The sequence below is a fragment of the Morone saxatilis genome, unplaced genomic scaffold, assembly GCF_004916995.1.
Source record: "Morone saxatilis isolate NCDOM2014 unplaced genomic scaffold, NCSU_SB_2.0 Contig15, whole genome shotgun sequence".
In the NCBI taxonomy this organism is placed as follows: Eukaryota; Metazoa; Chordata; class Actinopteri; family Moronidae; genus Morone; species Morone saxatilis.
Window position 1 is genome coordinate 8,777,098 of NW_023339707.1, and position 26,519 is coordinate 8,803,616.

The 26,519-nt window shown below is 39.6% G+C and overlaps 1 protein-coding gene across 1 annotated transcript; it reads right to left on the reverse strand.

Annotated features, from left to right (window-relative positions):
• Nucleotides 1-1,540: 1,540 nt before the first annotated feature.
• Nucleotides 1,541-26,519, reverse strand: gnas (GNAS complex locus; the record flags this gene model as incomplete). The annotated part of the gene is given in 12 exon segments (XM_035656722.1): nt 1,541-4,181; nt 4,906-4,973; nt 5,666-5,796; nt 6,513-6,633; nt 6,731-6,789; nt 6,970-7,043; nt 7,497-7,551; nt 10,751-10,848; nt 15,072-15,191; nt 15,401-15,455; nt 21,502-21,574; nt 26,447-26,519. Coding segments are annotated over 12 exon segments (1,074 nt in total), but the record flags the coding sequence as incomplete, so codon positions are not given.

Genomic DNA, 26,519 nt, shown 5'->3' on the forward strand with positions numbered 1-26,519 from the left:
GAACAGAATAAAGAATAAGAATAATAAATAAAGAATAAATAAGTTTAAAAAAAGAAGCATTCCCACCATCATAGCAGCAAATAAAAGTAGTCAGAAATCCATAAGACACACTGTATCTACACATTACACACCAGTGGTCTCAGCACACCCCTACATTTCCCTCAGGTTGAGGGGTCAGATCCATCCGAGTGCTCCAGTTGACTCTCCCTACCTCCGAGAAGAAAAACACACAAAAGTATGAGGGATCAAACATTCGTCCTCTGTCTGAGTCCAACAACCACAGAGTCTCACAGGAATCATGAACAAGCTGCTGTTTTCAATCAATTTGTTTCTTTTAGACACAACAGTCATGGTTCATGATTAATTTCCTGGAATTAAACCTTTTTCTTTCTGTTTAGTGTTATTTCCAGGAACAGTCTTCCTCACAGAAATTCCCTGGTAGAACCTAAAACCACACACACACACACACACACAGTATATTTGATCTTCTAGCCCCCAACTTTTCTTTTAAATCCCTTTGGCACACTACCTCATGAGCTACAGTTAAAATTGTTTAATTTGTCTTCAGTATCATCACCTCGAACAGAGCCCTGTGGACGGATCAGTCATGGTGTCCGATCTGAATGCAGTCAACGTCTGCCCCCCTGGTTATTGCAGGGTCACACAAAGCAAATCAGTGCTGGAGCTGCATCTGAATGTAGTGTTACATCTGCAGTAAATAACAGGCTAAGGTTTACATTTATTTCTATAAATACACAGATAGATTACCACGGGTTACCATGCTGGGCTTTTCCACTCCTTCACTTCCATCCTAGACATCCTACTGCTACTGCTGCTTCTGTTCCCATCCTACTCCACTTCTCATACAACATAAATGTAAGGAAGTGGCTAGGTTGAAGCATTCAGTGCGCTTTACCCTAAAGCCTATTCTTGTATACTGTAGTTTGGGCTTTCTGGAGAAAATCTGACAGTAGAGAACAAATATCTTCTGGGTTAAATAAGTATAATTTTTACAATTATAATATAACAATTTGTCTTTTTACAATTTGAGAGTGAATAATGGGGATTAACTTGTGTTTGTGTTTAATGAAGAATTGCCAAATTTTCGTTTCAGATAAAATTATTCCCTTCAACTGTTTAATTTATAATTGTGGTCATGGCAAGATAAATATTTGAACTCGTACACGTTTTTTACCTTCATGCAGGATAAAGGCACGTCAGTTACATTTTATAGGGAATTAGAAGAGTTCGTTATTTCACTTTCATTCTAAGTGTCCACATTGCTGAGCTTCAAAGCCAGAGGGGCCTCCTATCAGAAACGTAACAATCTTCATCGTCATCACAATCAATACAGACTCTGTGTATCTGAAGAGGAAATGACTGCTGAACGAAGAGGAAACTCCACTTCCTCTGGTGTGGATTTACGACCAAGCCGTCCAACTGAAGAAAAAAAAATTGGGATAAGATTTTTAAAAGTGCAGCTTATGTGAGAACGAGTTGCCTGTGAGTGTGTTTATATGTGTAATGACAGACCTGTTGCTGTCTGCACCAAAAAAAAACTTTATTTCTTAGAGCTTCTGTTCAGAAAGTAGAGACCCATAATTTGATGTACACATTAAATGAAGACTAGGGCACTGAAATGAGAGAGATGCTAATACTGTACAGGCCGCCTCTGCTGTGCAAGGCTGGGAAGGAGGACCCCCCCTCCCCTCTCCCATCATCAGAAAATAAACTGAAATTAATTTCTTTTTTTGTAATTTTTTTGGCCTTTTTTAGCAAAACAATAAGATTTGTGTAGAAACAAGCAATGTTTTGCATCTGTCGTCTCCTCTTTACCCCTTCAAAATGTCCTCTGCAGATGTCAACGGAAGAAAACAAAAGAAACCTGAACACAACTTCAGTTGAAAGGATTTAAGTTATAGCAATACGCACACTATCAAGTGTACAATTTGTCAAGGTTCATTTGATTCTAATAAAATACTTTTTTTAAAACCCATATACATTTCATATATTTATCTTTTTGGGGTATATGGATCCAAAAATAGACATTTAAATCATAAAGAGAGAATGGGAGGATAGGGGAGAGAAATAAAACTACAAAAGCTACGAATGGTTGTCCTCCGTCCCCGAGGAGAGAGTGAGAGGACAGAGGAGAGAGAGGGATAAAGAAAGAGAGAGAGAGGAGGAGGAAGTGGCGAGGGAAGCGGGGAGTTAGGAGAGGATTGGCCAAGCTATACAGCGCAGTATGACACCCACTTTAGCTCATTACACACGTACAGTCGTGATCAAGGCACAGGGATCTTCTAAAAGTTATTTTTTTCAATAAAGTTGTACAAAATAATACATTTTACAGTCTGTACAAGAATAATAGTTCAGCAGTAAAGTAAAGACAGACATACAAAGGAGCAAGAGGTCGGGGGAGGAAGGAGGGGAGAAGAGGAAAGATGGAGGAATGGCAGGGAGGTGCGAGCAGGCAGTTTGACCACATGAGTAAAAAATAATAATAATTAGTGTCCCATTTGTTGTTGTAATCTTCTTTCTTTTATATTCCAGGATTATTATATTTTATTTTCTCTTAAAACAAAAGAGCACTGCCAGGAAGGTAGGAGTGCAGATGGGAAGGAGATGGTGGGGAGTGAAGGAGCAAATGAGCAAGGAGAGGAGAAAATGTGAAGGTGGAGAGTGAGTGAAATGGTTAGAGGAGAAAGAAGAGGGTGAAAAAAGGAGAGAATGACAGAGACAGAAAGATTAAAGATAAAGAAAGAGAGCGCACAGGGCACAATGGCACAAAAGTCTACACAGACAAAAACAGCTGTGGAGACAGTAAAACAGGGTCAATCATGACAAGATGAGAGTTCTCTTTAACTTATATGGTACTGTACTGTAGAAGGATGCTTTCTGCCCTCCGATAGTTAAGTTCCATAAAAGTTGGCTTTTTTTTGTTTCTTTTTTGTTTTAAACTCAATATATCCTCCTCACATTTTGCTCCACTACCAACAAGGCAAAGTCATGTGGCAAAACAGTTCTGTGGAGAAGCTGAAGGACTGTTGTCGTCGTCCCTGTCAAATGTGTCTAGACTCCATCAGAGAAATTCACATCGGAGTCGGCTCGGTCCTGCTTTTTGTGAATCCCCCGCCCACCCCCGGTGGACTGACTGGTCACAACCCGCCCCCCTGGTCCGTTAAGTCTGTGGTAACGCTGCTCCTTGGGGCTTGGCTGCGCAGCCAGTCACTTAGTCTGTTAAATCTCAAAGCTCTGTGCTGACAGCTCAACGAGACTGCCACTCATCTGTGGATCAGTACGTTTCTGGATCCACCCCGGTTGTGCAGTCCAGTAAAAAGCAGGTGTGATACGTTTCAGTGTGCAAGCAGATCCCGTGGTTGGATTTATGGATGTGTGTAAGTGATAGGAAGGATTGGTGTACACGGTTTGAGTCAAGTCCTGAGCACAGTGCTTGTGTTTTTTTTGTTAAATACAGTGTTCAGCTGATCTGTTGTGACATATTTATTCTCTATTTGCAGTAATTCAGCAGTTCTTTCTTTCCCAGTTGCACTGAAGTAGTAGCGCTCTCAGTTTTCATCCTGACCTCAACACCCCCTCCACACTGCAGGGAATACAGTCCAGCCTGGGCAACTCGGGAGAACGGTGAAGGTAACGTGTATGGGGACAATATATGATGTTGAGAGTTGAGGAACTGGGAGTATGGCTGAAAGTGGAGATCAGAATCCGTTAATGTGTTAGCCCCTCAAGCCCTTCCATCAAAACAGCTCTGTCTACTGCAGGTAGGGAGTTTGCATCAGGGGAAGTTCTGGGTTCAGGGTGTGTTTACTGTGTGTAAGTGTATGTGTGTGTGTGTGTGTAAGTGTAAGTGTGTGTGTAAGTGTATAAGTGTATAAGTGTGTGTTTTGGCCCCCATTCTTTCACAAGAGCTCACACACTTCTGTGGAAGAGGGGAGTTCAGAGACTCAGGGTTCAGGGTTTTTTCATAGTCCGATGTATTTTTGTGTTTTTGGCCGAACACCTTTCCTCTCCCATCACAACAGCTCGTACTGCCGCAGGTGCATCCGCTGGATGATGTCTCGACAGTCGTTGAAGACACGGCGGATGTTTTCCGTGTCGACAGCACAGGTGAAGTGGGGGTAACAGTAGTGTCTCCCGTCCCCGCTTGCTGTGCTGATCCTCTGTAGATTGACAAAGGAAAAGGTGAAAAAAATATTTGACTATGTTACGAACTAACACAGTTGCTGATTAACTGTTGAGGTTTTCTCCAAGAGCAGCAACTGTTTCCAATTTTAGATGTAAAGCAAACACATACTTGGTTAAGCCAATAAAATTATTATATATTGTTTTTTCTTGTCAATTGCCAGCGAATCCAACAAAAAGACCAAAACAAATAATGTTTAGTCCGTCTTCACTACTTTCCAATTCTCCTACCCTGTCTGTGACACACTTTTAAAAACACCTCACAAATATACAGTTTAACTAAAAAAAACAAAATAAGTTTTTAGCAAACAGAAGTAAATAGTACATCCGTTGGGCACTATTTTCAGCTGTGGATTAATACACGTTTGGTGCTCAAGTGAGTTTTTACAGCAGCAGCAGGTCGGTGTATATTGGATGACCTCAAAATAAACTACAGTGCCGATGCTGATCGTAATGAAGGAACATGTCACCCAATGCAACAGTGTGGCTCACTGATGCGTTTCAATAGCATTTGAACAATGAAGCTCTATGGCACAGAGGAATATGATATATCAGACAATACTTGTTAGTTAATTGCTGGTTTTGGTCTTATTAGGGGATTGGTTAACAGTAACAATGATACCGACTATGAAAAAATACTTACCCTCTACACTCTTTTACATACTGTAAAGAATAAAAGCATATCTATGCCTATGCACTTACCAGGAATTCATCTCTTATGAAGTACTTTGCCCTTGTAACACGAGGATCTTCTCCAGGCTCTGGTGTCGCTGGAGGAGGAGAGAGGCGCCAATGACACCAAATTTCTTATAACATGCAATCTTTCAGATAATAATAATTCAAATACAACAACCAGGATAGAGACTGGCCTTTTTTAAATTTATTAGTAAGCAGGAATACACAATGATGTGAATATTTATGTAACATCAATGACAGGTGTGTATCAAGGATGACCTCTTGTGGTCAATAACACCAAATGCACTGTCCCTCACAGGTTTATTTGTTTAAATGAAGAACTTCCTAGGTTAAAAAAACACATTTCTTCACACTAAAAGCAGAAATACCAGTGCATGTCCTGGTATATCCCTGTGGAAGCATAGGGATGTTTCTGCATGCTCAGGAAACTTTTACAGTGACAAGCAAGGGGTTTTTAAAAACTAGGACATATTTGGCACAGGTGGTGGTGGAAAACTGGGACATCTTGGTATTTTTCAGAGAACAGTTTCCAGCTGGGACTATTTGAGGCAGTTTGGGGCGTCTGGTCACCCTACTTTACAAACAATGATTAGATTATTTCCCAAAATAAAGAAGCAGTGTCTAAAGGAGATATTTACAAGTTGAAAAAGGCAGCTGTATCTTTACAGCTACTTTATATATTGTTTAGACATCTTTCTGTCTAAATAAATGGCTGTATGAGGTAAAGTGTAAGTAGATAAAACAGTATTACTGTACAACTGCTCACCATCGTCAGGTGTGGTGTAGCGAGCAAATTCAGGAAAGTATTCCTCGATTTTGGACTTCCCAGCCAGCACCTTTTCTGCTAGCAGGTCCTGTTTATTTAGGAACAAGATGACAGAAATGGTCCGCAGCCACCTGAAGAGAAGAAAACATCACAAATCAACTATGAATTAACATTGCGCATTAAACCGTTAAACTGTGTCTGAGTGTGAAGGGACACAAGAAGAAAATCACTGCTTAGACTTGGTTAAGTTATTATCCCAAAGTGTGTCCGCATTAACTGCAAAAAGACAAATCTAAACAGTTCAGACGATCTCCACAACTGAAACCCGCAATATGAAGGATGGAGTAAGTTTTGACAGTCTGGATTCAGTACGAGGATAAGAACATTTAACTGAGGCATCAAACTCAGTGACCACCATGCCTGCTGTGATGCAAGACACGCTGCCAAAGATCTTGGTAATTTTCCGCCGTTCTGCAACTTTTATTTGCTTACACACCGCAGGAACTTGTAAATAAGGTACGTGATCTACCCTTGATTGGTGTTATGCTGTGTTTGTTGCTAGGAAACCCCTGCACTTGGTTATGCAATCATTTTCAAGAGAAAAAGCAGGCCAGTTCATAAAAAGTTCCCAGCCTTGACACTGAGCTTGATCAATAACATTATTTGTCTACAGTTGCAAAAAGCCAAAAAAACAAACATTTATTAATGTTCTGAGAGCTTTCTTCCTTCCTTGTCATTGTGGAAGTGGGAATCAGTGTAAACACACTTTTAGAAAGGCATTTTCCCCATCATCTTTACTTCTACAGAGCGTCAGGAAACAACATGCACAGTATCTTTCTCTCTTCACCTGTTGTTCCAGATGTTCTTGAAGAGGTTGAGGGCCTCCTGTAAACGGTTGGTCTGATTGTCCTCTCTGATCACCATGTTGTAACTGCTACTGGCCACCACGAAGATGATGGCCGTTACATCTGAGGACGAGAGAGATGCAGAGATACGTCAGACGCAGTCGAGGGGGAAAGATGCGATGTGAGGGAAGTAAGAGGAAGCAGAAATTAATAAGGTTACCGTTAAAGCACTGAATCCATTTCCGGCGTTCGTCTCTTTGACCACCGACATCGAACATACTGTGAAAATCAAACATTAGTGTTAGCAGGGGAAATACTGCCATCATGTGGAGAAACTGTACATCTTAGATTCTCTAGGCTGGTCCATTTGAGTCATAGTACACGTTTAATACAGAAGCTATGAGTCAGTTTTTATATACATGTTAATTCACTGCCCCTTTATTTTAAGTTTTTACTCACTGGAAATTAACTTTGTCCACTTGGAATCTTGTCTCGAAGATTCCTGAAGTCAGTACTCTGCACCGCAGCAAATCCTGGTAGAAAGAACAGAAATTATTATATTATATTAATACTAGAAACCAAGACCATAAAGACATGCTACAGGATCTTGAATGATTACTATGCAAATCTGGAGCAAGCTTTACACTCTACAAATTGCTTCTGTGTCCTTATTTTCTGGATCAGGTGAAAAACTTAAGAGAAACTGGGACATGAGATTTTTATTTTCTGCCCCTATTTCAAGGCTTGCATAGGGCAACTTTGGTACAACGACTACATAAGATTTAACATTGATAGTCTGGAATAAAATGTTGACTATAAAAGTGAAAATAATATAACACGGCTCTGTTTTTTGCTCATTAATGTCTGATACAAACCACATTTTCTAACCCACTTAGTCTTAAAAAAAACCTCTATAGGAAACATAGATATACATGCATAATGAAGTGTGAGTAATATTAACTTTGAGGTGGCAGAGATTCACCCACCTGATCTGTTGGAGTGTAGTCACTCTGCTTAACAATGTCGATCTTGTCTAGAAAGCTGAAGAGAGAAGAAAAAACAACAAATAAGTCAACTATTGATCAGATAGTGGCTCCATTATTGCACAGAGATTTACTCTCCACAGTTTGAACTCCAAACGTCACTTTTCTGCAGCGAGCACTCTCTTTTACAACTTGTTCCAACGTTTAAAAAGCATCATGTGTTTTTAAGTAAAAGGTTAAATAAAAGGTTCATTCATATTTATACATAGCATCTCTGCTGGGATATCATATGAAGTACAGCAGATTGGTTCTACATGGCATGAAAAAGCCTTTAACACAAACTTTTGACAGTGTGACTAAAACCAACATAAATTATATTGTTGTTTGCTGGGTGGGTGACCTTCAGGGCAGATGCATCCTCCCTACTCATTCAATAGCCAAAGAAAACACCAAAGCACTGACCAGCATGTCAAAATGCACCAGTACATGTGTCAAAAGCTAATAAACATATCTAGAAATGATCAGGACAACAACAACAACAACAACAACAACAACAACAACAACAGGGAATGAACATCACAGAAGTGATTATTTAGACCTTCACAGGCAAACACAGAGAGCTTTAAGTGTGTGGCACTATTATTCATTTATTGGTGTATTATCTACTGAAACGGTTTTATTGACATTAAGTTATTAGGTGGGAGCATTTGTAGCATCTGCCACCATCTGCCAAACACCTTCACTTCAACTTTAGATGATCCATCAATGTAAAATGCAACAAAACCAGCAATCTATGATATTATATTTGGAGAGATGGTGGATTATACAAAGATAAAATAAAATAATTAAAGCAACTTATCACCTATTTCACCTTTGGATGTCTTAAAAACATTACAGACTGGTCAGAATGGTCAAAATCATCTTGATGGGTGCAATTTACTACCATGTCATTACATGAAAATATATTTTAATTTTAATACTACAACTTCTGGGTGTTGAAGTTTCTTAAGCTGTTTCATAAAGTTACCATTTGCAGCCATTTGGAGCTATGAACTTCCTGCTGCTGGTTTAATTAGTTAGTTTGCATCATCCACTAAACTTAGGCATGAAGTCAGCTTTAGCATCACACATGAACTAGGTGACAGGAAAAGGAAATGAGCAGCAGTGAGGATCTACCGTTTACTTTGCCAAAAAGCTGTTTATTTCTGAAAGACAAAAGAGAAACTGAGGGACGGAAAGATGGACAAAGAGAACAGGAGGGGAAAAAACAGAAGGAGAGAGACAGAGAGAGACAGAGAATGAAAGCGTAATGCCGTCTGTCTGACATTACAGAGCAGATTTCAAAAATAGCTCCCCAGTGCCCTGGCCTCCAGCACAGTTACCATGGAGACCCAACCACAGGCGCTATTAATAGTCTATCAGCTCCCAATCTAGTGCGGCTGGAGTAGCTCCAGAAAGAAGACAGACAGACAGAGAGACAGACAGATAGATGGAGAAAAAGAAGACAGACAGGGGAGAAAACGAAAGCAGGAGCAGGATGAGTTTGTGTTTTTGTGCTGGATGTGTGAGTGAGAAGAGGGACGGAACAAAAGACTGGACTGTACCATCTCAACCACCTGAGGGAGAAACAGGGGGGGACTTACTACCAGTGTAAACATTTAAAACACCTAAGCACCATTAAGTGCTAAATTAAATGCAAGTAATATTCACCAAGACTGATTTACTTGTAAAAAAAAAAAAAGCAGTTCAGGCTACAGGCTCACAGTCCACAGCTGAGCAGCGAAGGTATCCTCCCCAAACATCACCCCTTCCCTTCCTTTAGAAATCCTCTGATCTGTGGATGACTCAGCCTCGGCCATGTTTGCTCCCAAACACTGCAAACTGCTGCTGTTACATGAAAACTATTTCACTATTATGTTTCACTTCTCTGTGCTTTCACCTGCCTTTGCTTTGGAAATAATAACTAGAAACTCTGTGTGTTAAAATACATTTAAGATGCCCTAGTGCGATTTGTATAAATACATGTGTATCATTTAGATACAACAATGACAAGGTTAATGACACAGGGGGAAAGATGCTTGGGGAAAAAGCAAAAGAACAAAAGTCTTTAAGACAGGTGGCAGTGTTGGGCCTAGATAAACACAAGACATACCGCCAAGTGCACATATTTGAAACTGTATCGGACATTATTCCAGTATGTTGAACATGAGCATTACTAAAGAAACAGTTTAGTGGCTCTTGCACATATCAGAGACACAAGACATATCAGAGATCTTGAGATTTGTCATTGTTTGAGATCACTGATTCCCGCGTTGCCTCAGTAGCTTTATAAACAGGCTGTGTTGCTTCGGCTTTGAATATTTGCTGAGATTCCTTGAGGCTACCACTGATAAAAACACTACGGATGCAAACTGATTTGGAGCAACATACAGTGTGGAACATTTAAGATTTATTTCGTAGGAATGTTTTTATAAGCGTATAAATCACCTGAAAATAGGAATTGTTGTGTTTTTATGTAAAAAGAGGGGTCTTTCTATGGACGTTGCCGTGTTGACCACCATGTTTCTACAGTAGCCCAGAACGGACAAACCAAACACTGGCTGTAGATGGGGCCTTGTGTGTTTTTTTCAAAGTTTCATGCCCACCATAGTTTCTTCTACGCGCTCAGAAAGGCTGTGCCGTTTTCAGATGGTTGTAATCCGCAACTTCACTGCTAGCTGCCACTAAATCCTACACACTGGTCCTTTAATATTGTCAGTACATACAGGAAGGAAATACAAAGAAGAGCTTCTCCTGTGACTGACCTTTCAATGTATGCCAGCGTAAAATGTAATAACATTTACTTCACATATCTCTGATACTCTGTCTGTTTGTCCTTTAATGACATGAATGGATAAAGTTTTATATATATATATGAATTTGGCTAAAAGTGGTAAAATCTCCACACTGTGTACATGAAACTGAATTAGGGTAGCGCCACAGAACCACCAGTTTTTCCGAAGCCCATGTGAGTTAAATAAGAACATTGTACAGACAAAACAATAAAGGTAATTAATTGAGAAAATTACTCAATAATGAAACGTTGAATCAACACCTCTCTGACGCTGTGCCAATAAAAACTTAACATTATAAGCTTCACTAATACTTCTTTTTGCGAAGCTGTTGCATTAAATTATACTGGTGCACCTAATAACCTCCTGGTATCTCAGTGTCGAGATCATGTCACCACGTATCTGTACTGGCAGATGGCTACTTACTATTGTGCACAGTCGATTAGCTGGTACTCGTTGGATCTCTCGTAGCACGCCCTGACCCCCTCATCCTGCCACAGTGTCTTCGCATGCTCGTAAAACTCCTGAGGAGGAATTGGGGAAACAGAAATACATGAATGACATGAAGCAGAAACTGTCCGAGTCACAGAAGAGCATCTTATTCATTCTGGCTGCTTAATAGGATAACTGGAGTAATTTACTGGTGTTTGTGTGTTTACCAGGCTGACATGTGAAGCACGGGTCAAAAACTTTACATAGTGCATTTTAAGTACAACATTCTGCAACATTTGGTTGATTAGATAATCATCTGCTGCAGTGTTCTACAAGCAGGAGACATTCTGTATGATTTACTGTGCATCTTACACCAAATATGACAGCTATGACAGACGAAAGAGAGGAGGACAGGGTTGTGTGTCATCTATGATGCGTGTGTCTGAGGGCACCGGGCGCTCAGCGTTTTTGTTGACACCACATGCAGTGTACGTTGTGCCTGGGCGATGCCTGTGTACATGTCTGTAAAGGTAAATAGTGGTGGAGGGAAAGAGAGACTATATACAGGCACTATAGACGCTGGGACACAGCATAAATTAACCACTTCACTTCTACTTGCATTATTTGTACTGACTAAACAACAGGTGTCCTCTGTTCATTTCATTTCAAGGATGTTTGAAAGTTGCTGAAAACACAGTGTTCCAGGCAGTACATGTGAGCTAGATTATTGAAGAGTTTGGGGTATTGATAAAGTTAATCTATCACGTATTACCTAACGAACAACTCAACAACCTCACAACTACAAATTAAAACTCTGTCTATGCCAGCCTGTGTGTAAACATACATTAAATATTTGTAATATGCATCAATGTAGAGCAACAAAACTCGGGAGGCATTCATTGCTCAGAGTATATTGACCCCAAAATGAAAGAAATCAATTGATTAACTATGTGACATTAGGAAAAACCAGTGCTGAAATGATCTATCAATTAATCCATAAATAATCAACAACTGCTTTCATAATCAAATGAACATTTGGGTAATTTTTTGAGCAAAATGGCAAAACATTGGCTAGTTTCTCAAATACGAGGATTTGCTTCTCTTCTCTTTTATGATTGTAGATTAATCAATAATAATCATTAGTTGCAACCTTCAACAGATCACATACGCTGATGTGAAGGTGCAGATAAACATCAAGTATAGACCAACTGGAGTGACTCAGCAGTGTGTACGTATATTGAGGCCTGTTTAAGTGAAATAACGGGAACTTGGTTAATAATTTAAGGTCAGAAACAGGCTAGTTCGTTGTTCCAGAGCGGGAATACATTACATTCTACTGATTTGTAATGGAATAGATCAATGGATTAATGGATGGATCAATTTGCTATGCGTAATGATTTGAATGATTGAAGTTATCCAATACTTACGTATAAAAGAATATAGTATAAAAGACAACCAGATGAATTGACAATAACACACTCTTATACACTTATACACTTATACACACACACACACACACACACACACACAGACACAGACACAGACACAGACACACACACACACACACAGACACACACAGACACACACACAGACACACACAGACACAGGGACAGACACAGACAGACACAGACAGACACCAGACACAGACAAGACACAAACACAACACAAACACAACCACAAACACAACACAAACAGACACACACACACAACACACACACACACACACACAAACACACACACCAGGCTACAACATTGCCTGGCCCCTTGGTCTCTTTTGGGGTGCACTGATCCCAAGTGGGGAGGCGGGCCAGAATACACTTCAACGCCATCCTTGGTTCATAAACTGGAAAGAAACTATTGCTGGGGCTCGTCATAAACAAGTCGACCAACCAAACAAGTAAAGCCCAACAGCAACCGTAAACAAATAATTGCTTCCCAACAGCTCAGCATGAGTGGAATTCCTGGGGCAGCAGGATGGTTTAGTGGTTAAAGAGAGCATCCCGCATAGGAAAACTCACAGATTTGATTCCTTAACAGCTGATGTATCTTAATGAAATGTCACTAACATTCGTTTGCTCACTCGCTATAAATCACTCAGATAAGAGCGTTAGCTTAGTGCCAACATGTAAATAAATAGATTAACGTATCTAATAAAGATGGTCACTTGACTTAAATATACATGTGCTACCCCCCCGTTAAGGAATAAAGAGGATCATCGTCTTCCATAAGTAACTTTTAACTAATTTTTCAATCAATTATAAACATCCAATGCGTTGGAAATCCAACAGATGTTTACAATGCCTGGAACAATTTAACATTAACCTTCAATTTCATTTCCAAAGAAGTATTTTAAATTAATGTCATTTAAATTCTGAGCTATTTTAAACCTGTTTGCTGGATTGTAGTATAGAACGGCCACATCCAAGCTGGCATTACTGTATCTGCAAAATTAAGACCAAGGTTTTATAAATCTAATTTTCTTCCCTTTTATCTCTTTTGTTAAACTGCTATGGTTAAGTTGTGCTGAAGAGACTTATGTTTATTCAACTTTAATTTCAGGAACATCATAAAGAAAACTTTAGAACCTTGTAAGACTGCAACTAACAGCTATTTTCATTATCGATTTATCTTCTGATTTCTGCCTTGATTAATTGAATTATTGTTCTGTCTATAAATGTTCTACAGCCCGAGGTGACGTCTTCAAATGTTTTGTTTTAGTCCAAAACCCAAATATATTCAGTTTATAATTTTCACATTTGAGAAGCAGAAATCAGCAAATGTTTGACATTTTTGCTTCACAAAATAACTAAAACGATTGATCGATCATCACAATAGTTAAGACTAATTTTCTGTTGATTACCTGATCAATTAATTTTATCGTTGCAGTTGAGCTGCTTCAAATTCACACTAAACCTGGAAAATGTGTTATTAATTGCAACGTCAACGACCCGTTAGTGAGAGAAATCAGCTGCATCGTCCTTTATGTGTTAGAAAATCCTTTTATCACGCCGTCCTCCATAACACCAAACTCATCATGTGTTTACAAACAGAGCGCTCTTTTATTTTCAGTCATGTGCTTTAAAAGAAAAAAAATTAATAAAAACCTCATTCTTCTTTTCTTGATGTAATGCTTCCTCTATTCCCCTGTTGCTCCTTGCTTCCTCTCTCTGTATCACTGCCTCTCTTTCTTCTCTCTCCAGTGTTACATTACAACAATCGAGTAAAACCTGAATCCTCTGATACGAGATGTGACAATATCAATCCCCCTGAGCCGCTTAAAAACAGAGCCACTGGAGCTGGTACGCAACAAGTGTCTTGCTCAAGGACACTTCAGCAGGGTTGATGTGTGTGTGTGCGTGTGTGTGTGTGTGTGTGTGATAGTTTGGGTAGGACAGCTAACCCTGTTTGGTGAAGGTCGTCATCTACGACTGTATGGAAAGAAACAAGAGGCGCTTTAGCTGCCTAACGTCCCTCCATAATCACCATCACATTAAACACAAGCAGTTGTGCTAATTAGGTCATTATGTCAATTAATGCATTAATTAGCAGGCAAGTCAAAACATTATTCTTCCCATAAGACATTTTAACATGCCTCAAAGCATTAAAAAGGACCATGCCAGTGTTTATATGTGTTTTAGCTAATTTACATCAGAGTGAATATCAGTTTAAAAAAATAGAAATTAAAATGATCATTGAGTGGACATCTAGTTAACGTTTTCTTTAAAAAAAACAAACAAAAACAAAACAAAGGTTATGAAAACAAAACTGCTCAGCTGCCATATTCTCTATAAAGGGGACCTGTGGTGTAACTTTAAAAACATGTTATCATTTGGTCAGACAGACAGCTCAGACAGACAGACAGCTCAGTGACAACATATACTGAGTATCATGGTAGCAGGACGTTAAAACACAAATTAATTCCCATCACTAGAAAATGAACAATGGCTTCTGTTCATTTGTGAGACTGAGTGAATTGAAAAGTGAATTAAGCCTGGCCCCACAGGTGGCTGTGGATAAACAGTGAGACTCCCAGACTTTCAGGTTAAGTATCTTGGCTTGGACAATTAGTTAATGGAAGTGTCCCACTGAGAACACTAAACTCACACAGACATTACCCATCAGGTCATTAGAAAACCTCAGTGTTTGCTACCTGTGTCAAGGGATTATCACCTGGGATGTTGGGACTATTACCCACTATGATCCACTGAGACACACTCACAGCTGTAGATACCTGCACCTGTGTATTGTATTATATGTATTATATCAGCTACAGCTGTACACCTGAATCAAATGGGTCTGATATTGTATTACTCACAGATGGGAACTCAAAGTCCTTCTGGTTGACAAGGTTGAGGATGTATTCGATCCGGTACCGGTTCTCTGGGCACGCCAACTGCACTGGCGGTGTCAGGGTGCTCATAGCTGTTATTATGGTCTGTCACAAGCACACAAAATCAAACAAAATACATTTCAATGTGGATGACAGAAAGACAGAGGATGGACATTATTTATGATTATTAAAAAGAAGACAGGAGTGATTGTCTGCTAATCTGTATGAACAGTTCAATTAAACCCAATCTAAAGCAACTCTGGCTGTGTTCATGTCATTTCTGCTCTTGTATAATAGAAGAAAACACCACTTACTTCAATAGCCTCTTTAATATTATTCTTGATGTCCTGAATTTTCTGCTTCTTCTCTCTGAAACAGACACACACAAGTTCAGTGACAATCGTGTTATAGATTATTGCTGTACAGCAGTAACATACAGACAGGGTAAGAAATACAAAGAAAGAAAGGGAAATAGCGGTACATTGATATCCACTGCCTTTTTACTTACTCTCGCTATGTAATTAAAAGGGCCCACAAACAACAGACCCACCACCCACTGTGGTTCCTGATACTTGTTTTTAAGTTTAAACTACAATATTAAAGGGGTATTAAAAGGGTGACGACAAGCTCCTCCAGAGCCACAGAAGACATTATCCAGCTGTTTTTACAGGCGGGGGTAGTACTCCACGTGGTGAGTAAACTTCACTTCATGAGTTTCCATGAGACTCCAGTCATCACAGATGGCATGCTCTTCTTTTGAACACAAAAGAGGGTTTAGTTTGCAAGAATTGTTTTAGTGAGGTTTTTAAAAAAAATAAAAATAAAAAAAAGGGAGGGAGTTCCATGTTACCGTGACATGGTACACTACAGTCTTATGCATTGAGTTTGTTTTTGATCTGCGAAGGGTAAACAGACCTTCATTGGCACGCGTCGTAGAGAAATTATGTCTGTCTGCTGTGAAGGATAGCTGTTTGCACAAGACATTTGGACTCTCTGTGACAGAAATGTTTCTAATAAAGGCAACCAGAGAGCCAGTTAGCCTTTCACCTTGAGCCTGCCAGGACAACAGCGCATTGTGTTTACAATAGTTCTAACAAAGGGGAAGATGGGCCCCTTTTTTTCCTGTGCCAGTTTTTACTTTTTCATAAGGGACACTGCTGCACTAGAACAAATCCATGCAAATGTTTATCAATTTCTTTAGACCAGTGCAATTTGCATTTTAAAGTTCAACTCATCCATTTGGTTACCAAAAACAAAGGCTGCACATTTCCTTTACAACATGTTGCTGCATGATGGATCTGGTTTTTAGATACGGAGAACCATGATGGAAGTGCTTTCTTCTCTTACAGCAGGGTGCACAGTGTCCACAGGGGGGAGCTGTTCTGTCACAGTCAGGCTAGTTCTACATAATGTGCCTCATATATACACAAAGAACCACCATCTACAGTCAAAGGCTGTAGAAACTGTCTCAAGGACATTTTCTCAATTAATCTGATTCTTCAAGCTTACGTGAACATGGAGACTTAAGTTTTGATCGGCTAAAACACAACTGGTCAATACTGAGAATGTATTCCCCCACACCATGCTCCAACTCAAACACACATACACACACATATACAGGCGCATACCCTTTTCTGGGCCACGCTAATATGTCGCTGCAATGATATACTATAACTTTTGGCCCTTTATAGATTAAAACATTTACTCTCTAGCATCAGTAACACAGACATAGGAAGTGGTTATTATTACAGTTACTAGAATCTGGTAACAGCTACAAGGAAGAAAAGCCTCGAAACAAAATCCACATTTTACAAATCCAATTCAGAATTTGGTCCGGAAAGGCTTGAATTAAACAATAGGTAGCTGTTACATTCCCACTAAAATCATTTCATGTACTGGATAAAAAAAAAAAATACATGCAGACTTGACAATACAATTTGTGCAATACTCATTGACAAATGGTAACAGAGCCCGAGAAGCCTGTGAGGTCACTGCGCACCAAGACACACAAGAGAAAGAGAGAAAAGAGGGGGTAAGACAGAGTTTATTGGGTTAGGAGGGAGATTGAGAAGGCCTTGTTTACATTTTCAACCTGATAGTCATTAAAAATCACATGGTCGTGTGTGTGTGTGTGTCTCCAGTTGAGAGTACGACTGCATGCCTGTGTGTGGTTATAGAGAGAACAAGAAGACATGACACAACATGTTACATTGACGACGTCTGGGATACAATGAGGGGAATAAATGCAGAGAATTAACAGTTAGATGTTGAGCCGATGACAGGGACAGGGCTTGAAATCAATATGAAAATAATCAAGCTTTTCCTGCAGAAGAAAACTGTCCCACGCATCCACAGCCCTCAGCTGCTGATCACTTAACAGCTCTAGTGATGAGGCTGGCAGTTACATGCCTTGCCCAAGGACTGCTCAGTCATAGTTGGGAAGAATAGAGAGGGAGCTGAGTCAGTCATTCATTCACTCCTTTTACCAAAGTCAGGCCAGCAATTGGAACCAGCAGTCTTCCGGTCACAAGCCAATTACTCTGACCTTTAGGTTACCACAACACTCAATCCATTCACCCAAACTCTTTCATCACAGGCGTTATTGAACCCTTTCAGTCCCAAATCATTAAATTTATGTCCTGCCTCAGGATCCAGGCTTAATAAAACTATGCTTGTCATGTGGAGACCCACAAGCAACTGGCCTGTTGTTATGGTTTTAGCAGATGTTCAAAAACAAAGGTGATCCATTGTTAGACTTAAAATGAGACCATATGGACTGATACATTAAAAGTAAAATGTCAAACACATACATATGGAAGAACATATATTTATATTATAATTATATTATATATTTATATATATTATATTATTTTAATTTTTTTGTGTATTATTATTATATTATTTTTATTTTTATATTATTTTATTTTGTTTTTAGTTTATTTTGGTGTGTTGTTATTGGTTATGTGGTGGTGGTGTTGTTTTATGTTATATGTGGTTGTGTTGGTTGGGTTGTGGGCGGTGTTTGCGGGTCTTTTTGGATGTTAGTTGTAGGGGCGTGGGCAGCTGTGCACGGTGTGTTGAGGTGGAGTTGATGTGAGCGCCGCCGTCGCGTCCTGCCCGCCTCGAAGTTTGATGTGTTATTGTGGTGGTGGATGCCGGTGATTTATTTATTATTTGTGTATTTATTTATTTGACGTATTAATTGGGGCCTTAGTTTTTGCGGGCCGCGTGTGCCGCGGCGCGTCGCTAGCTCTGATTGCACAAGGCACGAGCTCAGGTTGTTGGTGAGTCACGCGTTGGGTGTAATCGCTGTTTCTGCCTGTGTGTGCTGGATTGTGCGGTCGGTGGGGTAACTTGCAAGAGATGGCTTCCATCTCTCAGAGAGCGGTACATGCAAGTCAGGCTGACGGAACACGACGCGCACACCACACACAGCGAGCACGGCACAAGCGCGCAAACACACACAGCCACCACCCACACCGAGCAGCGGACGACACACACACACACACACGATTTGCTTATTGAAACAAGCACAAGTCAAGGATGTGATCCAGAAACCAAAAAGCAAGAAAAAGAGAGCAGCAGAATTGGAATCTTTTGGAAGAAAAACTTGAGACTTGTGTGTCTAGAGACTAAATTCAAGAATTGACAACAAAAGAATGCCAAAAACCTGTCTTGGGAACCTGTCCTCCAACATCATGCATTCAGCCCACAATTTGGGTGTGATCTTTGACTTTGCTTTGTTGCTGACATACAAATCAGCAAGGTCTCTCTGTCTAGGAACATTGCAAATGTTACTTTTTCTTAATCTCAAGCAGATCTTGAAAAAAATCATCCATGCTTTCATGTTGTCATGACTAGATTATAGTAATTCCCTGTATCTGGGACTCAACCAAAAGGCCATCTCCCATCTCCATCAGACAAATTCTAAGAGACAAGACCACATCGCTCTCAACTTAACAATGCTACACTGGCCACCTGTTGGGTATAGAACTGATTTTAAACTTTTACCAATTACTTTTTAAGCCCTACAAGGCCTCACTCCTACCTACATCATAGATTTACTCACACTCTATGAGCCTAGCTGCTGCCTTCCCCCACTCAGGTAGGACCACCCTAACTTGTTACAAAAGGAAACCAAGTGTTTTTCGTTAGCGCTCTGCAGCAGTTGAACTTACTACTTAAGTAACTGATTGACTGTGTGACCATCTTGTTCTGTTAAGCACTTTGTAACTTGTGCTTTACAGATAAAGTTTATATTATATTATTATTATAAAAACAAATCATTACATTTATACCTACAAAAACAGAACAATGTTAGGTAGGCAGGTAAAAATAGTATCTGAAAAAATAATTCCAGCTGCTTGTTTTTACCGTGTTTGGGGCACCAGATTGGTGTGACATGGAGGCATTATAGAAAGCTCAATTCAACCTTACTTCCTGGTTGCCCTCTGTGACACAATTTATTTTTGCACAGAAGGTTTGTTACATGTTCAGACAAGATATTCTGTTCTATTCTAAGCTTAAAGAGGAATTTCATTGTTGGTCTTTTCATAAAACTGGGCTGACTATGCAGTAGAAATATGCAAATATTGTTCGCATATTACAAGAAATGGTGCAACATGACCAAAGATGGAAATCCTACAACAACCAGAATGAACTGGGCACAAATATTCTTGCATTACAGCTAAACAAAGACTAAAATATGTTTCTGAAAACATCTGAGGTGAGAAATGAGCAACGTAGTAACAGAATCTTGATTCATATTTGATCGGCACCGTCTAGTTTTACAGTCTGATCTGAGTTTCGTTTGCATGCATTTACTGAAGCTCACAGGAAGATATAATCCCTGTCACAATGGAGTTAAATAAAAACCATACTAACAACTAGACTCAACTAATTCAGCACTCAATATTCTCCTTACTGTGGTTATATTGCATTGGCTTAGCTAGCATCTACTGTATGTTAATATTACATGGAGCAGCTAGCCAGCTATCAGCAGAGAGATTAGCTCACTTTCAGTGAAAACAATTAATCAATCATTTCTACCTGCAAATATTGACATATCATATTAAATACGTCACCAACAACACTCCAGGCTTGAGTTAGCCTATTTTTCAGAGGTCAAACATCCATTTCTGCACAGCAGTCTGACCGGCCAAATCGCACAAATAAAAGGCCCAGTTATGAGACAACACACAGGTTTTATCTGGGGGGAGAATAATTGGTCAAATTACTATAAACTAAATTCATACTGTTTTGGCTGATTAGTCTTATTTGATCCAAAAAGCCAACATATAAACCCAAAGAGAAGTCCACACTTCATAAACCAGATCCAAATCATGATGGGTTGACAGGGCTGTCAACAGTGACAATCCACTGCATAAAGCTAATTCTAATCAACTCAAACTTTTATCACATGACCACAACGTATTAACCAGGCATTTCATTCAAGTAGACAGAATTCAGTGAAAACACAATAACACAATAAAACTGAGCAATGAAAATGCCCCAACATGATTTAAATAGTAATTCACTGTTTGTTTTTGTTGGCAACTTGGATATGTTGTTAATGATCTGGGAGTTACAGATAAAAAAACAGGTTATATTGATGTATATGCTGTTAACCTTGTGAATTATTTTCAAGTTGTCTGTGTATGCTGTGTTAAATTGGATGTCCCAGCTCTTACTGTGAACTGAGGCATCATGGAACCTGCCGTGGTTTACCACATTAGCGGGACTTTCCCTGCAGCTTCATTGAGATGAACAATGTCACTTTCTGACTTCAAAGATGAGAATCACCAAATATACGTTTTAAGATTTCTAACTAAAATAAATGCTGTTTGGTGGGTCAGATACACGGCATCTCATAACGTTGTTAATTCACTGTCCAATATGTGTGTGTTGGTATCTTTTTTTTTTTGCTACCAAAGTAACTAACTGTTTGCTGCTCCCTGTTTGGTGCTGGAGAGCGAGGCTACCTGTGTCTGCCCTCACTGGGTGTAGCTCATTGCATGGCTCCCCCAGTAGTCTCGGACACGACCAGGTACTTAGCCTGCTAAATACTTTTCTGGCCTCTGTGAGCTCTTGCTCAGCCTGCAAGGTCGCATCATTGTACAGTTCATACAATGCCAGCGCACACTCATTTGCCTCCAATCTGGGGGCATTTGTCGGCGATCTCCCAATATAGTCTGTGAGCGGAAAATCAGGGCTAAAACTACGTAGTGCGAACTTGGCTTAAGGGTCTGAGAGGAGGAGCAGATTCAGCCTGGACTGGGTTTTCCAGAAGACCGGGTGCAGCCCCAGAAATGGGACAGAGGTATCATCTGGTGCACTCAGCTGATACTGCCTAAACAGACTTTAGATATACGCTCATGTTCAGCTACTGCTAGGCGCTTAATCATATCATACTTACTCTGCATTGAAGCCGTTGACATGTAGGATCCTCATCTGTTTCACTATGGTGCTCTTTCCTGACTCTCCAGCTCCTGAGAGAGAGAGGGACAAAAAGAGATATTAGGGATCTGTTGACATGTGAAACAAGACCACACACATACACACACCCATAATGTTGGGATATAGACCACACATTTGTCTGAAATACCACTTTACAGCATGTGTACAGTAGTCCTATTCCCCATAATGTACCTAGCAGGGTTTTCATGTTCATGAGCTGTGACTTACTATGACGTACAGGAAACCTTCAATGAACAAACAGAAAATTTCATACATGACTGTGACTTTATTTGGGCAAACTCAGAGTGGAGGCAAGGACAGTGCTGCATGGTCATGGCTGAAATAATAAACTGGATTATTCCACTAGATACTGTGATCCCAATCACAAGATTACATTTTTAAACTTGATGATGACTGACTTTTCCACAGAAAGCAAGTTTCAACATTTCCCTTCAAAAACAGGTGGTAGCGTTACATTTTTAGTGTCTGACAGGAAGTATACTCCAAAGTTTTAGCTTCTGCCTTGATGACCATCACCAATACACAATAATGTCATGTGATTGATTGCAAGCTGTGTATTTCTGTTTGCTGTACTACCACAAAGTTATAACTAGTTTGAGTTTTAATTTTTAAAGACATTGTTAGTTCCTCCAACTCCATCAACTCGTACCACTAAACAAATTACACTAAAAAAGGCAGGTGTTAAGCTGTATTTAGCAGCAGTCTGACACCTCGTCAGATTCAGTTTAGTCTAGAATACACTGCCAGTCATCCATTTTCAGTCCCGTCCCTCCAAGGATGTAACAACTCTCTTCTAATAAACAGAAGTTTAGAAGCTCATCATATGCCTTTATGTCCTATGAGGAAAATGTGATCACTGTTGTGTCTGTGGTGTTAGGCTGTCAACACAACCGCAAGAATGATTAAACTAATGCTGCTGAAAGGCATTAAGAGAGACTAGCTGTGGTTAGCTTTGCTAGCCAGGCAGCTGTATGCTGACCGGATGGCCTGTGTGCCTCTGCTGTGAGAATGAAACTCACAGCTGATCTGTAAAGTCACACCTGCAGCATAACTGCATGAAGAGTGAGCAGCTTAAAGCTCAACATTTAAAAGCTGCAGCTCTTTCACACAGTTCAACGCCTTTCCTGTCTCAGACCTTAAACATCGTCCCTTTTTTTTTTATTCTGTCTCCTCTTCTTTATCTTATTAATTAACCACGACTCATAACATTCCCTGAATCAAATACATTTGATGTCTTAAGCAAAGGATCCACATACTTTGTACAGATTATGTGAAATCAAAAATAAAGTGGTATTTGGTATAAAAGTCAGAGTGTGAAGCTTAAACATTCACCAATCTGCAAAAACATCAACAAGTCATTTAAACAAAGTGAAGACAGTGAGGCTAAATTTATCTTGCCAACATGATATCCTTTTTTTATTATTATATATTTCAATAACTGATTTAATGTTAATCTTAAATTCATTTTTAGGTGTGTAACATCTGTCCATGGACTACAGATGGTCATTTGGCTAACTCAGGCCCATTTAAAGCGATATGTATTTATGTACAGCATCCCTGTTAAATAAACCAATAAATAAAATTAAACATTTCTCTTATTCACAATGCAGTGTGTCCATATTATGATATACAGTCTTTGTACAGCCATGTGTCTCGTCTCAAGACAACGTTGGTTATGTCAAACTAAATCTACAAAAACCTCAAAAGCCTCAAAATGTGACAACGGAGCATGTGCAGACAGACATGCTGTGGTTTGTGTTCCTTACAGGTGAACTGGAGCCCCTGAAGAGTTTTTGGTGACTTTTGGAGTAGTGATTAAATGTACTGACACCGTTACACTCATCTGATGACAACACCAATTTAAAGTGGTTTGACTGTCTGGCAGTATGCAACAGTTTGGTATTAGGATGTTATAGCCAGTGTTTCCTATCCATGAGACCTATTTGTGGCTGTTACGCACATTATCAGACAAGCCACAGAAGAGTCTTGGACTTGGGCATTTTGGTGGTTCAGCAAGCCACAGCGGATACCATGAACTCATAACATCATGCTCTGAAACCTGACTGATGACCTCATGTCACATTGTCAGCTCTCCGCTTTCTCTCCCATAAACCCGTCTCTTCCCACACCACACTGTCTGATGAAGCAGAAACGTCATAACATCGGGCAAAAGAACTGCATTAAATAAAAAATACAACAGGAATTGTACCAGAAATTGATTTTGGTTGCATACTACATCTGTTTCTTAAGACAGCATTAAACACTGATGCATTTAAGATGTGTGACTGGATTAGTCTGCAAGGCAAATCATCAGCAAAGTGAATTTTTGAGGATCCTGGCCATCAGTGGTAAGTCCAACAGGAAATATTCACCCAGTCTGTCTGTATGCTACTGAAACTCAAAACCACACTAACAGAGTTTTAAAAACTGAGTCATATCTCCAAAAATAATGTCAATTCAAAAATGTGTTTATATTGTGAAAGGACCTTCGTGAACCCAAGTTGGGTGACTTTTGCAACACACATTACCAAAACTGTGTGTAACTCTCATCAGACGAGATACAGAGTAAGACACTATAATCTACCGGTTTTCTCAATATAGTCTTTTCTTCTGTGGGAGAGGTTAAGAAAGAAATCAGAAAACACGTGTGTTATGTTAACAGCTACTGTAGCACGGCTGCTGTTAAATCTGGTTGACTCGCAGCGATTTATAACCTGAACTTCCTGATAACATCAGTGGTAAATCGATCTACATGAGACAAGGAGAAAAGTTGCCACTGTAATGCAGATACAGATTGTAAATTGTGCAACAGTCATGAACTCTGATCAACTACAATGTGAATGATCTCTGGGGCAGGATGCAAAACCTTTAGTCAATGTTAAATACAAGATGCCTGTATATTTACATTATCATATAACAAACATTGGCAGAGCTTTGTGCATGCAAGTTTGTCCCTCTGATTAGCATATATTGTGGTGATATACAGAATTGCACTGTCAATTCAAATACTTGTAATAATTGCACCATTATCACTTCATTTATTGTGTGACACAATTTTGTGGCGAATAAAAACTTCATGGTAATGTAGAAATGTGCTACGTATTATATGTTTGATTATGTATGAGTGTTTAGTTGTGTGTGGACCTCAGGAAGAATAGCTGCTACCTTGCTGGCAGCTAATGGGGATCCACAAATAAAGAAAGAAAGAATGTATCTAGAACATATTATAAAAACATGACAGGAAATATGATAAAAATGAAAAAAGTAACTTGTTGGATAAATGTTTTAGGCCATGTGAGAGGTTTATGAGATTCACTTATCCTCATGCAAGGTGCAGATGCATAAACATTCATAAACAGAGATTGATAGATTGATTTTGAATGTTACCTTAAGGTCATCATATTTTGAGCATTGAGGATCTTGACTGTAAAAGTGTCACTTTGTCAACTGGGGACTTAAAATAACTACTACCCCTTAATACAACACATATTTGTGTCATCTCCCCATTTGTAGGTGTGAGTCTTCAAAGTTAAACAAACTGTTTAATTAGGTGATCTAGTTAATCCAATGATCAGTGTAGTTCTGGTTGCAGGTTACAATTATACTCAGCAGCATAATCCAATGATCAACAACTTCAGCCTGATGGACAGACATGATAATGCTCAACATGTGTATGCCACCTGCACTTAACACACAAAGTTTGACACCACAAATGTTGAACAGTTAAGCCTGTTTTAGCTCCTGGCTGCCACTTTCACTGCCATTTCCATACGTTAAGAATATGGATTGTATAACTTCAGATACCAAACCAAGCACAAGGCCGAGCATATATTTTTGATAGTGAGCCTTTCCTGGGCTTCATTTGTCTTTGTTCACTGTTTAAACATCTCCTCCAAAAAGGTCCACAGGTCTGCCATAAAGTCAAACTACTAGATTATATAAGTGAAAAGTAGCTAACTTTACGGCAGACATCTTTTTTTTGTTTTTCGTATGGGTCCTCCTGTCCTTCTGCTTTCCTAAAGTCACCACAACTTCCTCCCCAATATAAATACAGGCGTGTCGTACAATACGCGCTCTCACTGGCATTTCTGTAATCAGATATTATGATTTTTTACAAAGAACACCACGGCTTCATAGAAGTGGTGAGCCTGCGAATGGACATACGAGGAGAGCACGGCAGGGAAAAGTTAGACACTCTTATTTGTCTCTTATGTAATGTAGAGACCCAGCCCACCTCCAGTTCACTCTCTGAGTACACACCACCACATGTTGAGTCTTACACATGTTCATTTCCACATTAAGTAGGTTTCAGTGTGTTTTTCCTTACAGTCACATTATCTTAAGACACCGTTTGGTCAACACACCCACAAAATGGCATGTAATGTAAAACTAGTGTCAGTTCAGCCAACTTTTAAGGCCTACATGCCAGATTGAACACTGTAGAGTATGATAGGTAGTCCCATGCTACTACGGCTGAATAATAATACGATCTGTTAAAACAATCATGCTTAAATTAACTATATAAAACTAGTTTTGAGTGGCTATTTATCCTATGATCACCACTGACAGCGGTTTACCCACCTTATACCATATTCACCTCTATGTCACTTTAGTATACTCTCACACCGACCTATGGACTCTCTGCTACAGCATGTTTTGGTGTTGGTAGTGGTAGTCTGTCAATGTGACAGCAGCATGCTGAAAACCCAGCACAGTGCTGCATTTTAGCCTTATGCAATGGCAAAGTCACACTGTTGACAATGTTTCCCAAAACAACATCCCAGAAGGTTATGCAGGGAGGAAGCAGAGCCTCAGCTGTGCACACCGAGGACTTGCCTGTGAAGCAGAAAGCATAGAAAGCAAAATAAATAAATAAAACTCACCTAAAAGTAGTAGTCTGTGTGTTGCTCTGTATATCTGTTTGTCTTTCTGGAGCTGCTTCTCTATCTTTTTGTT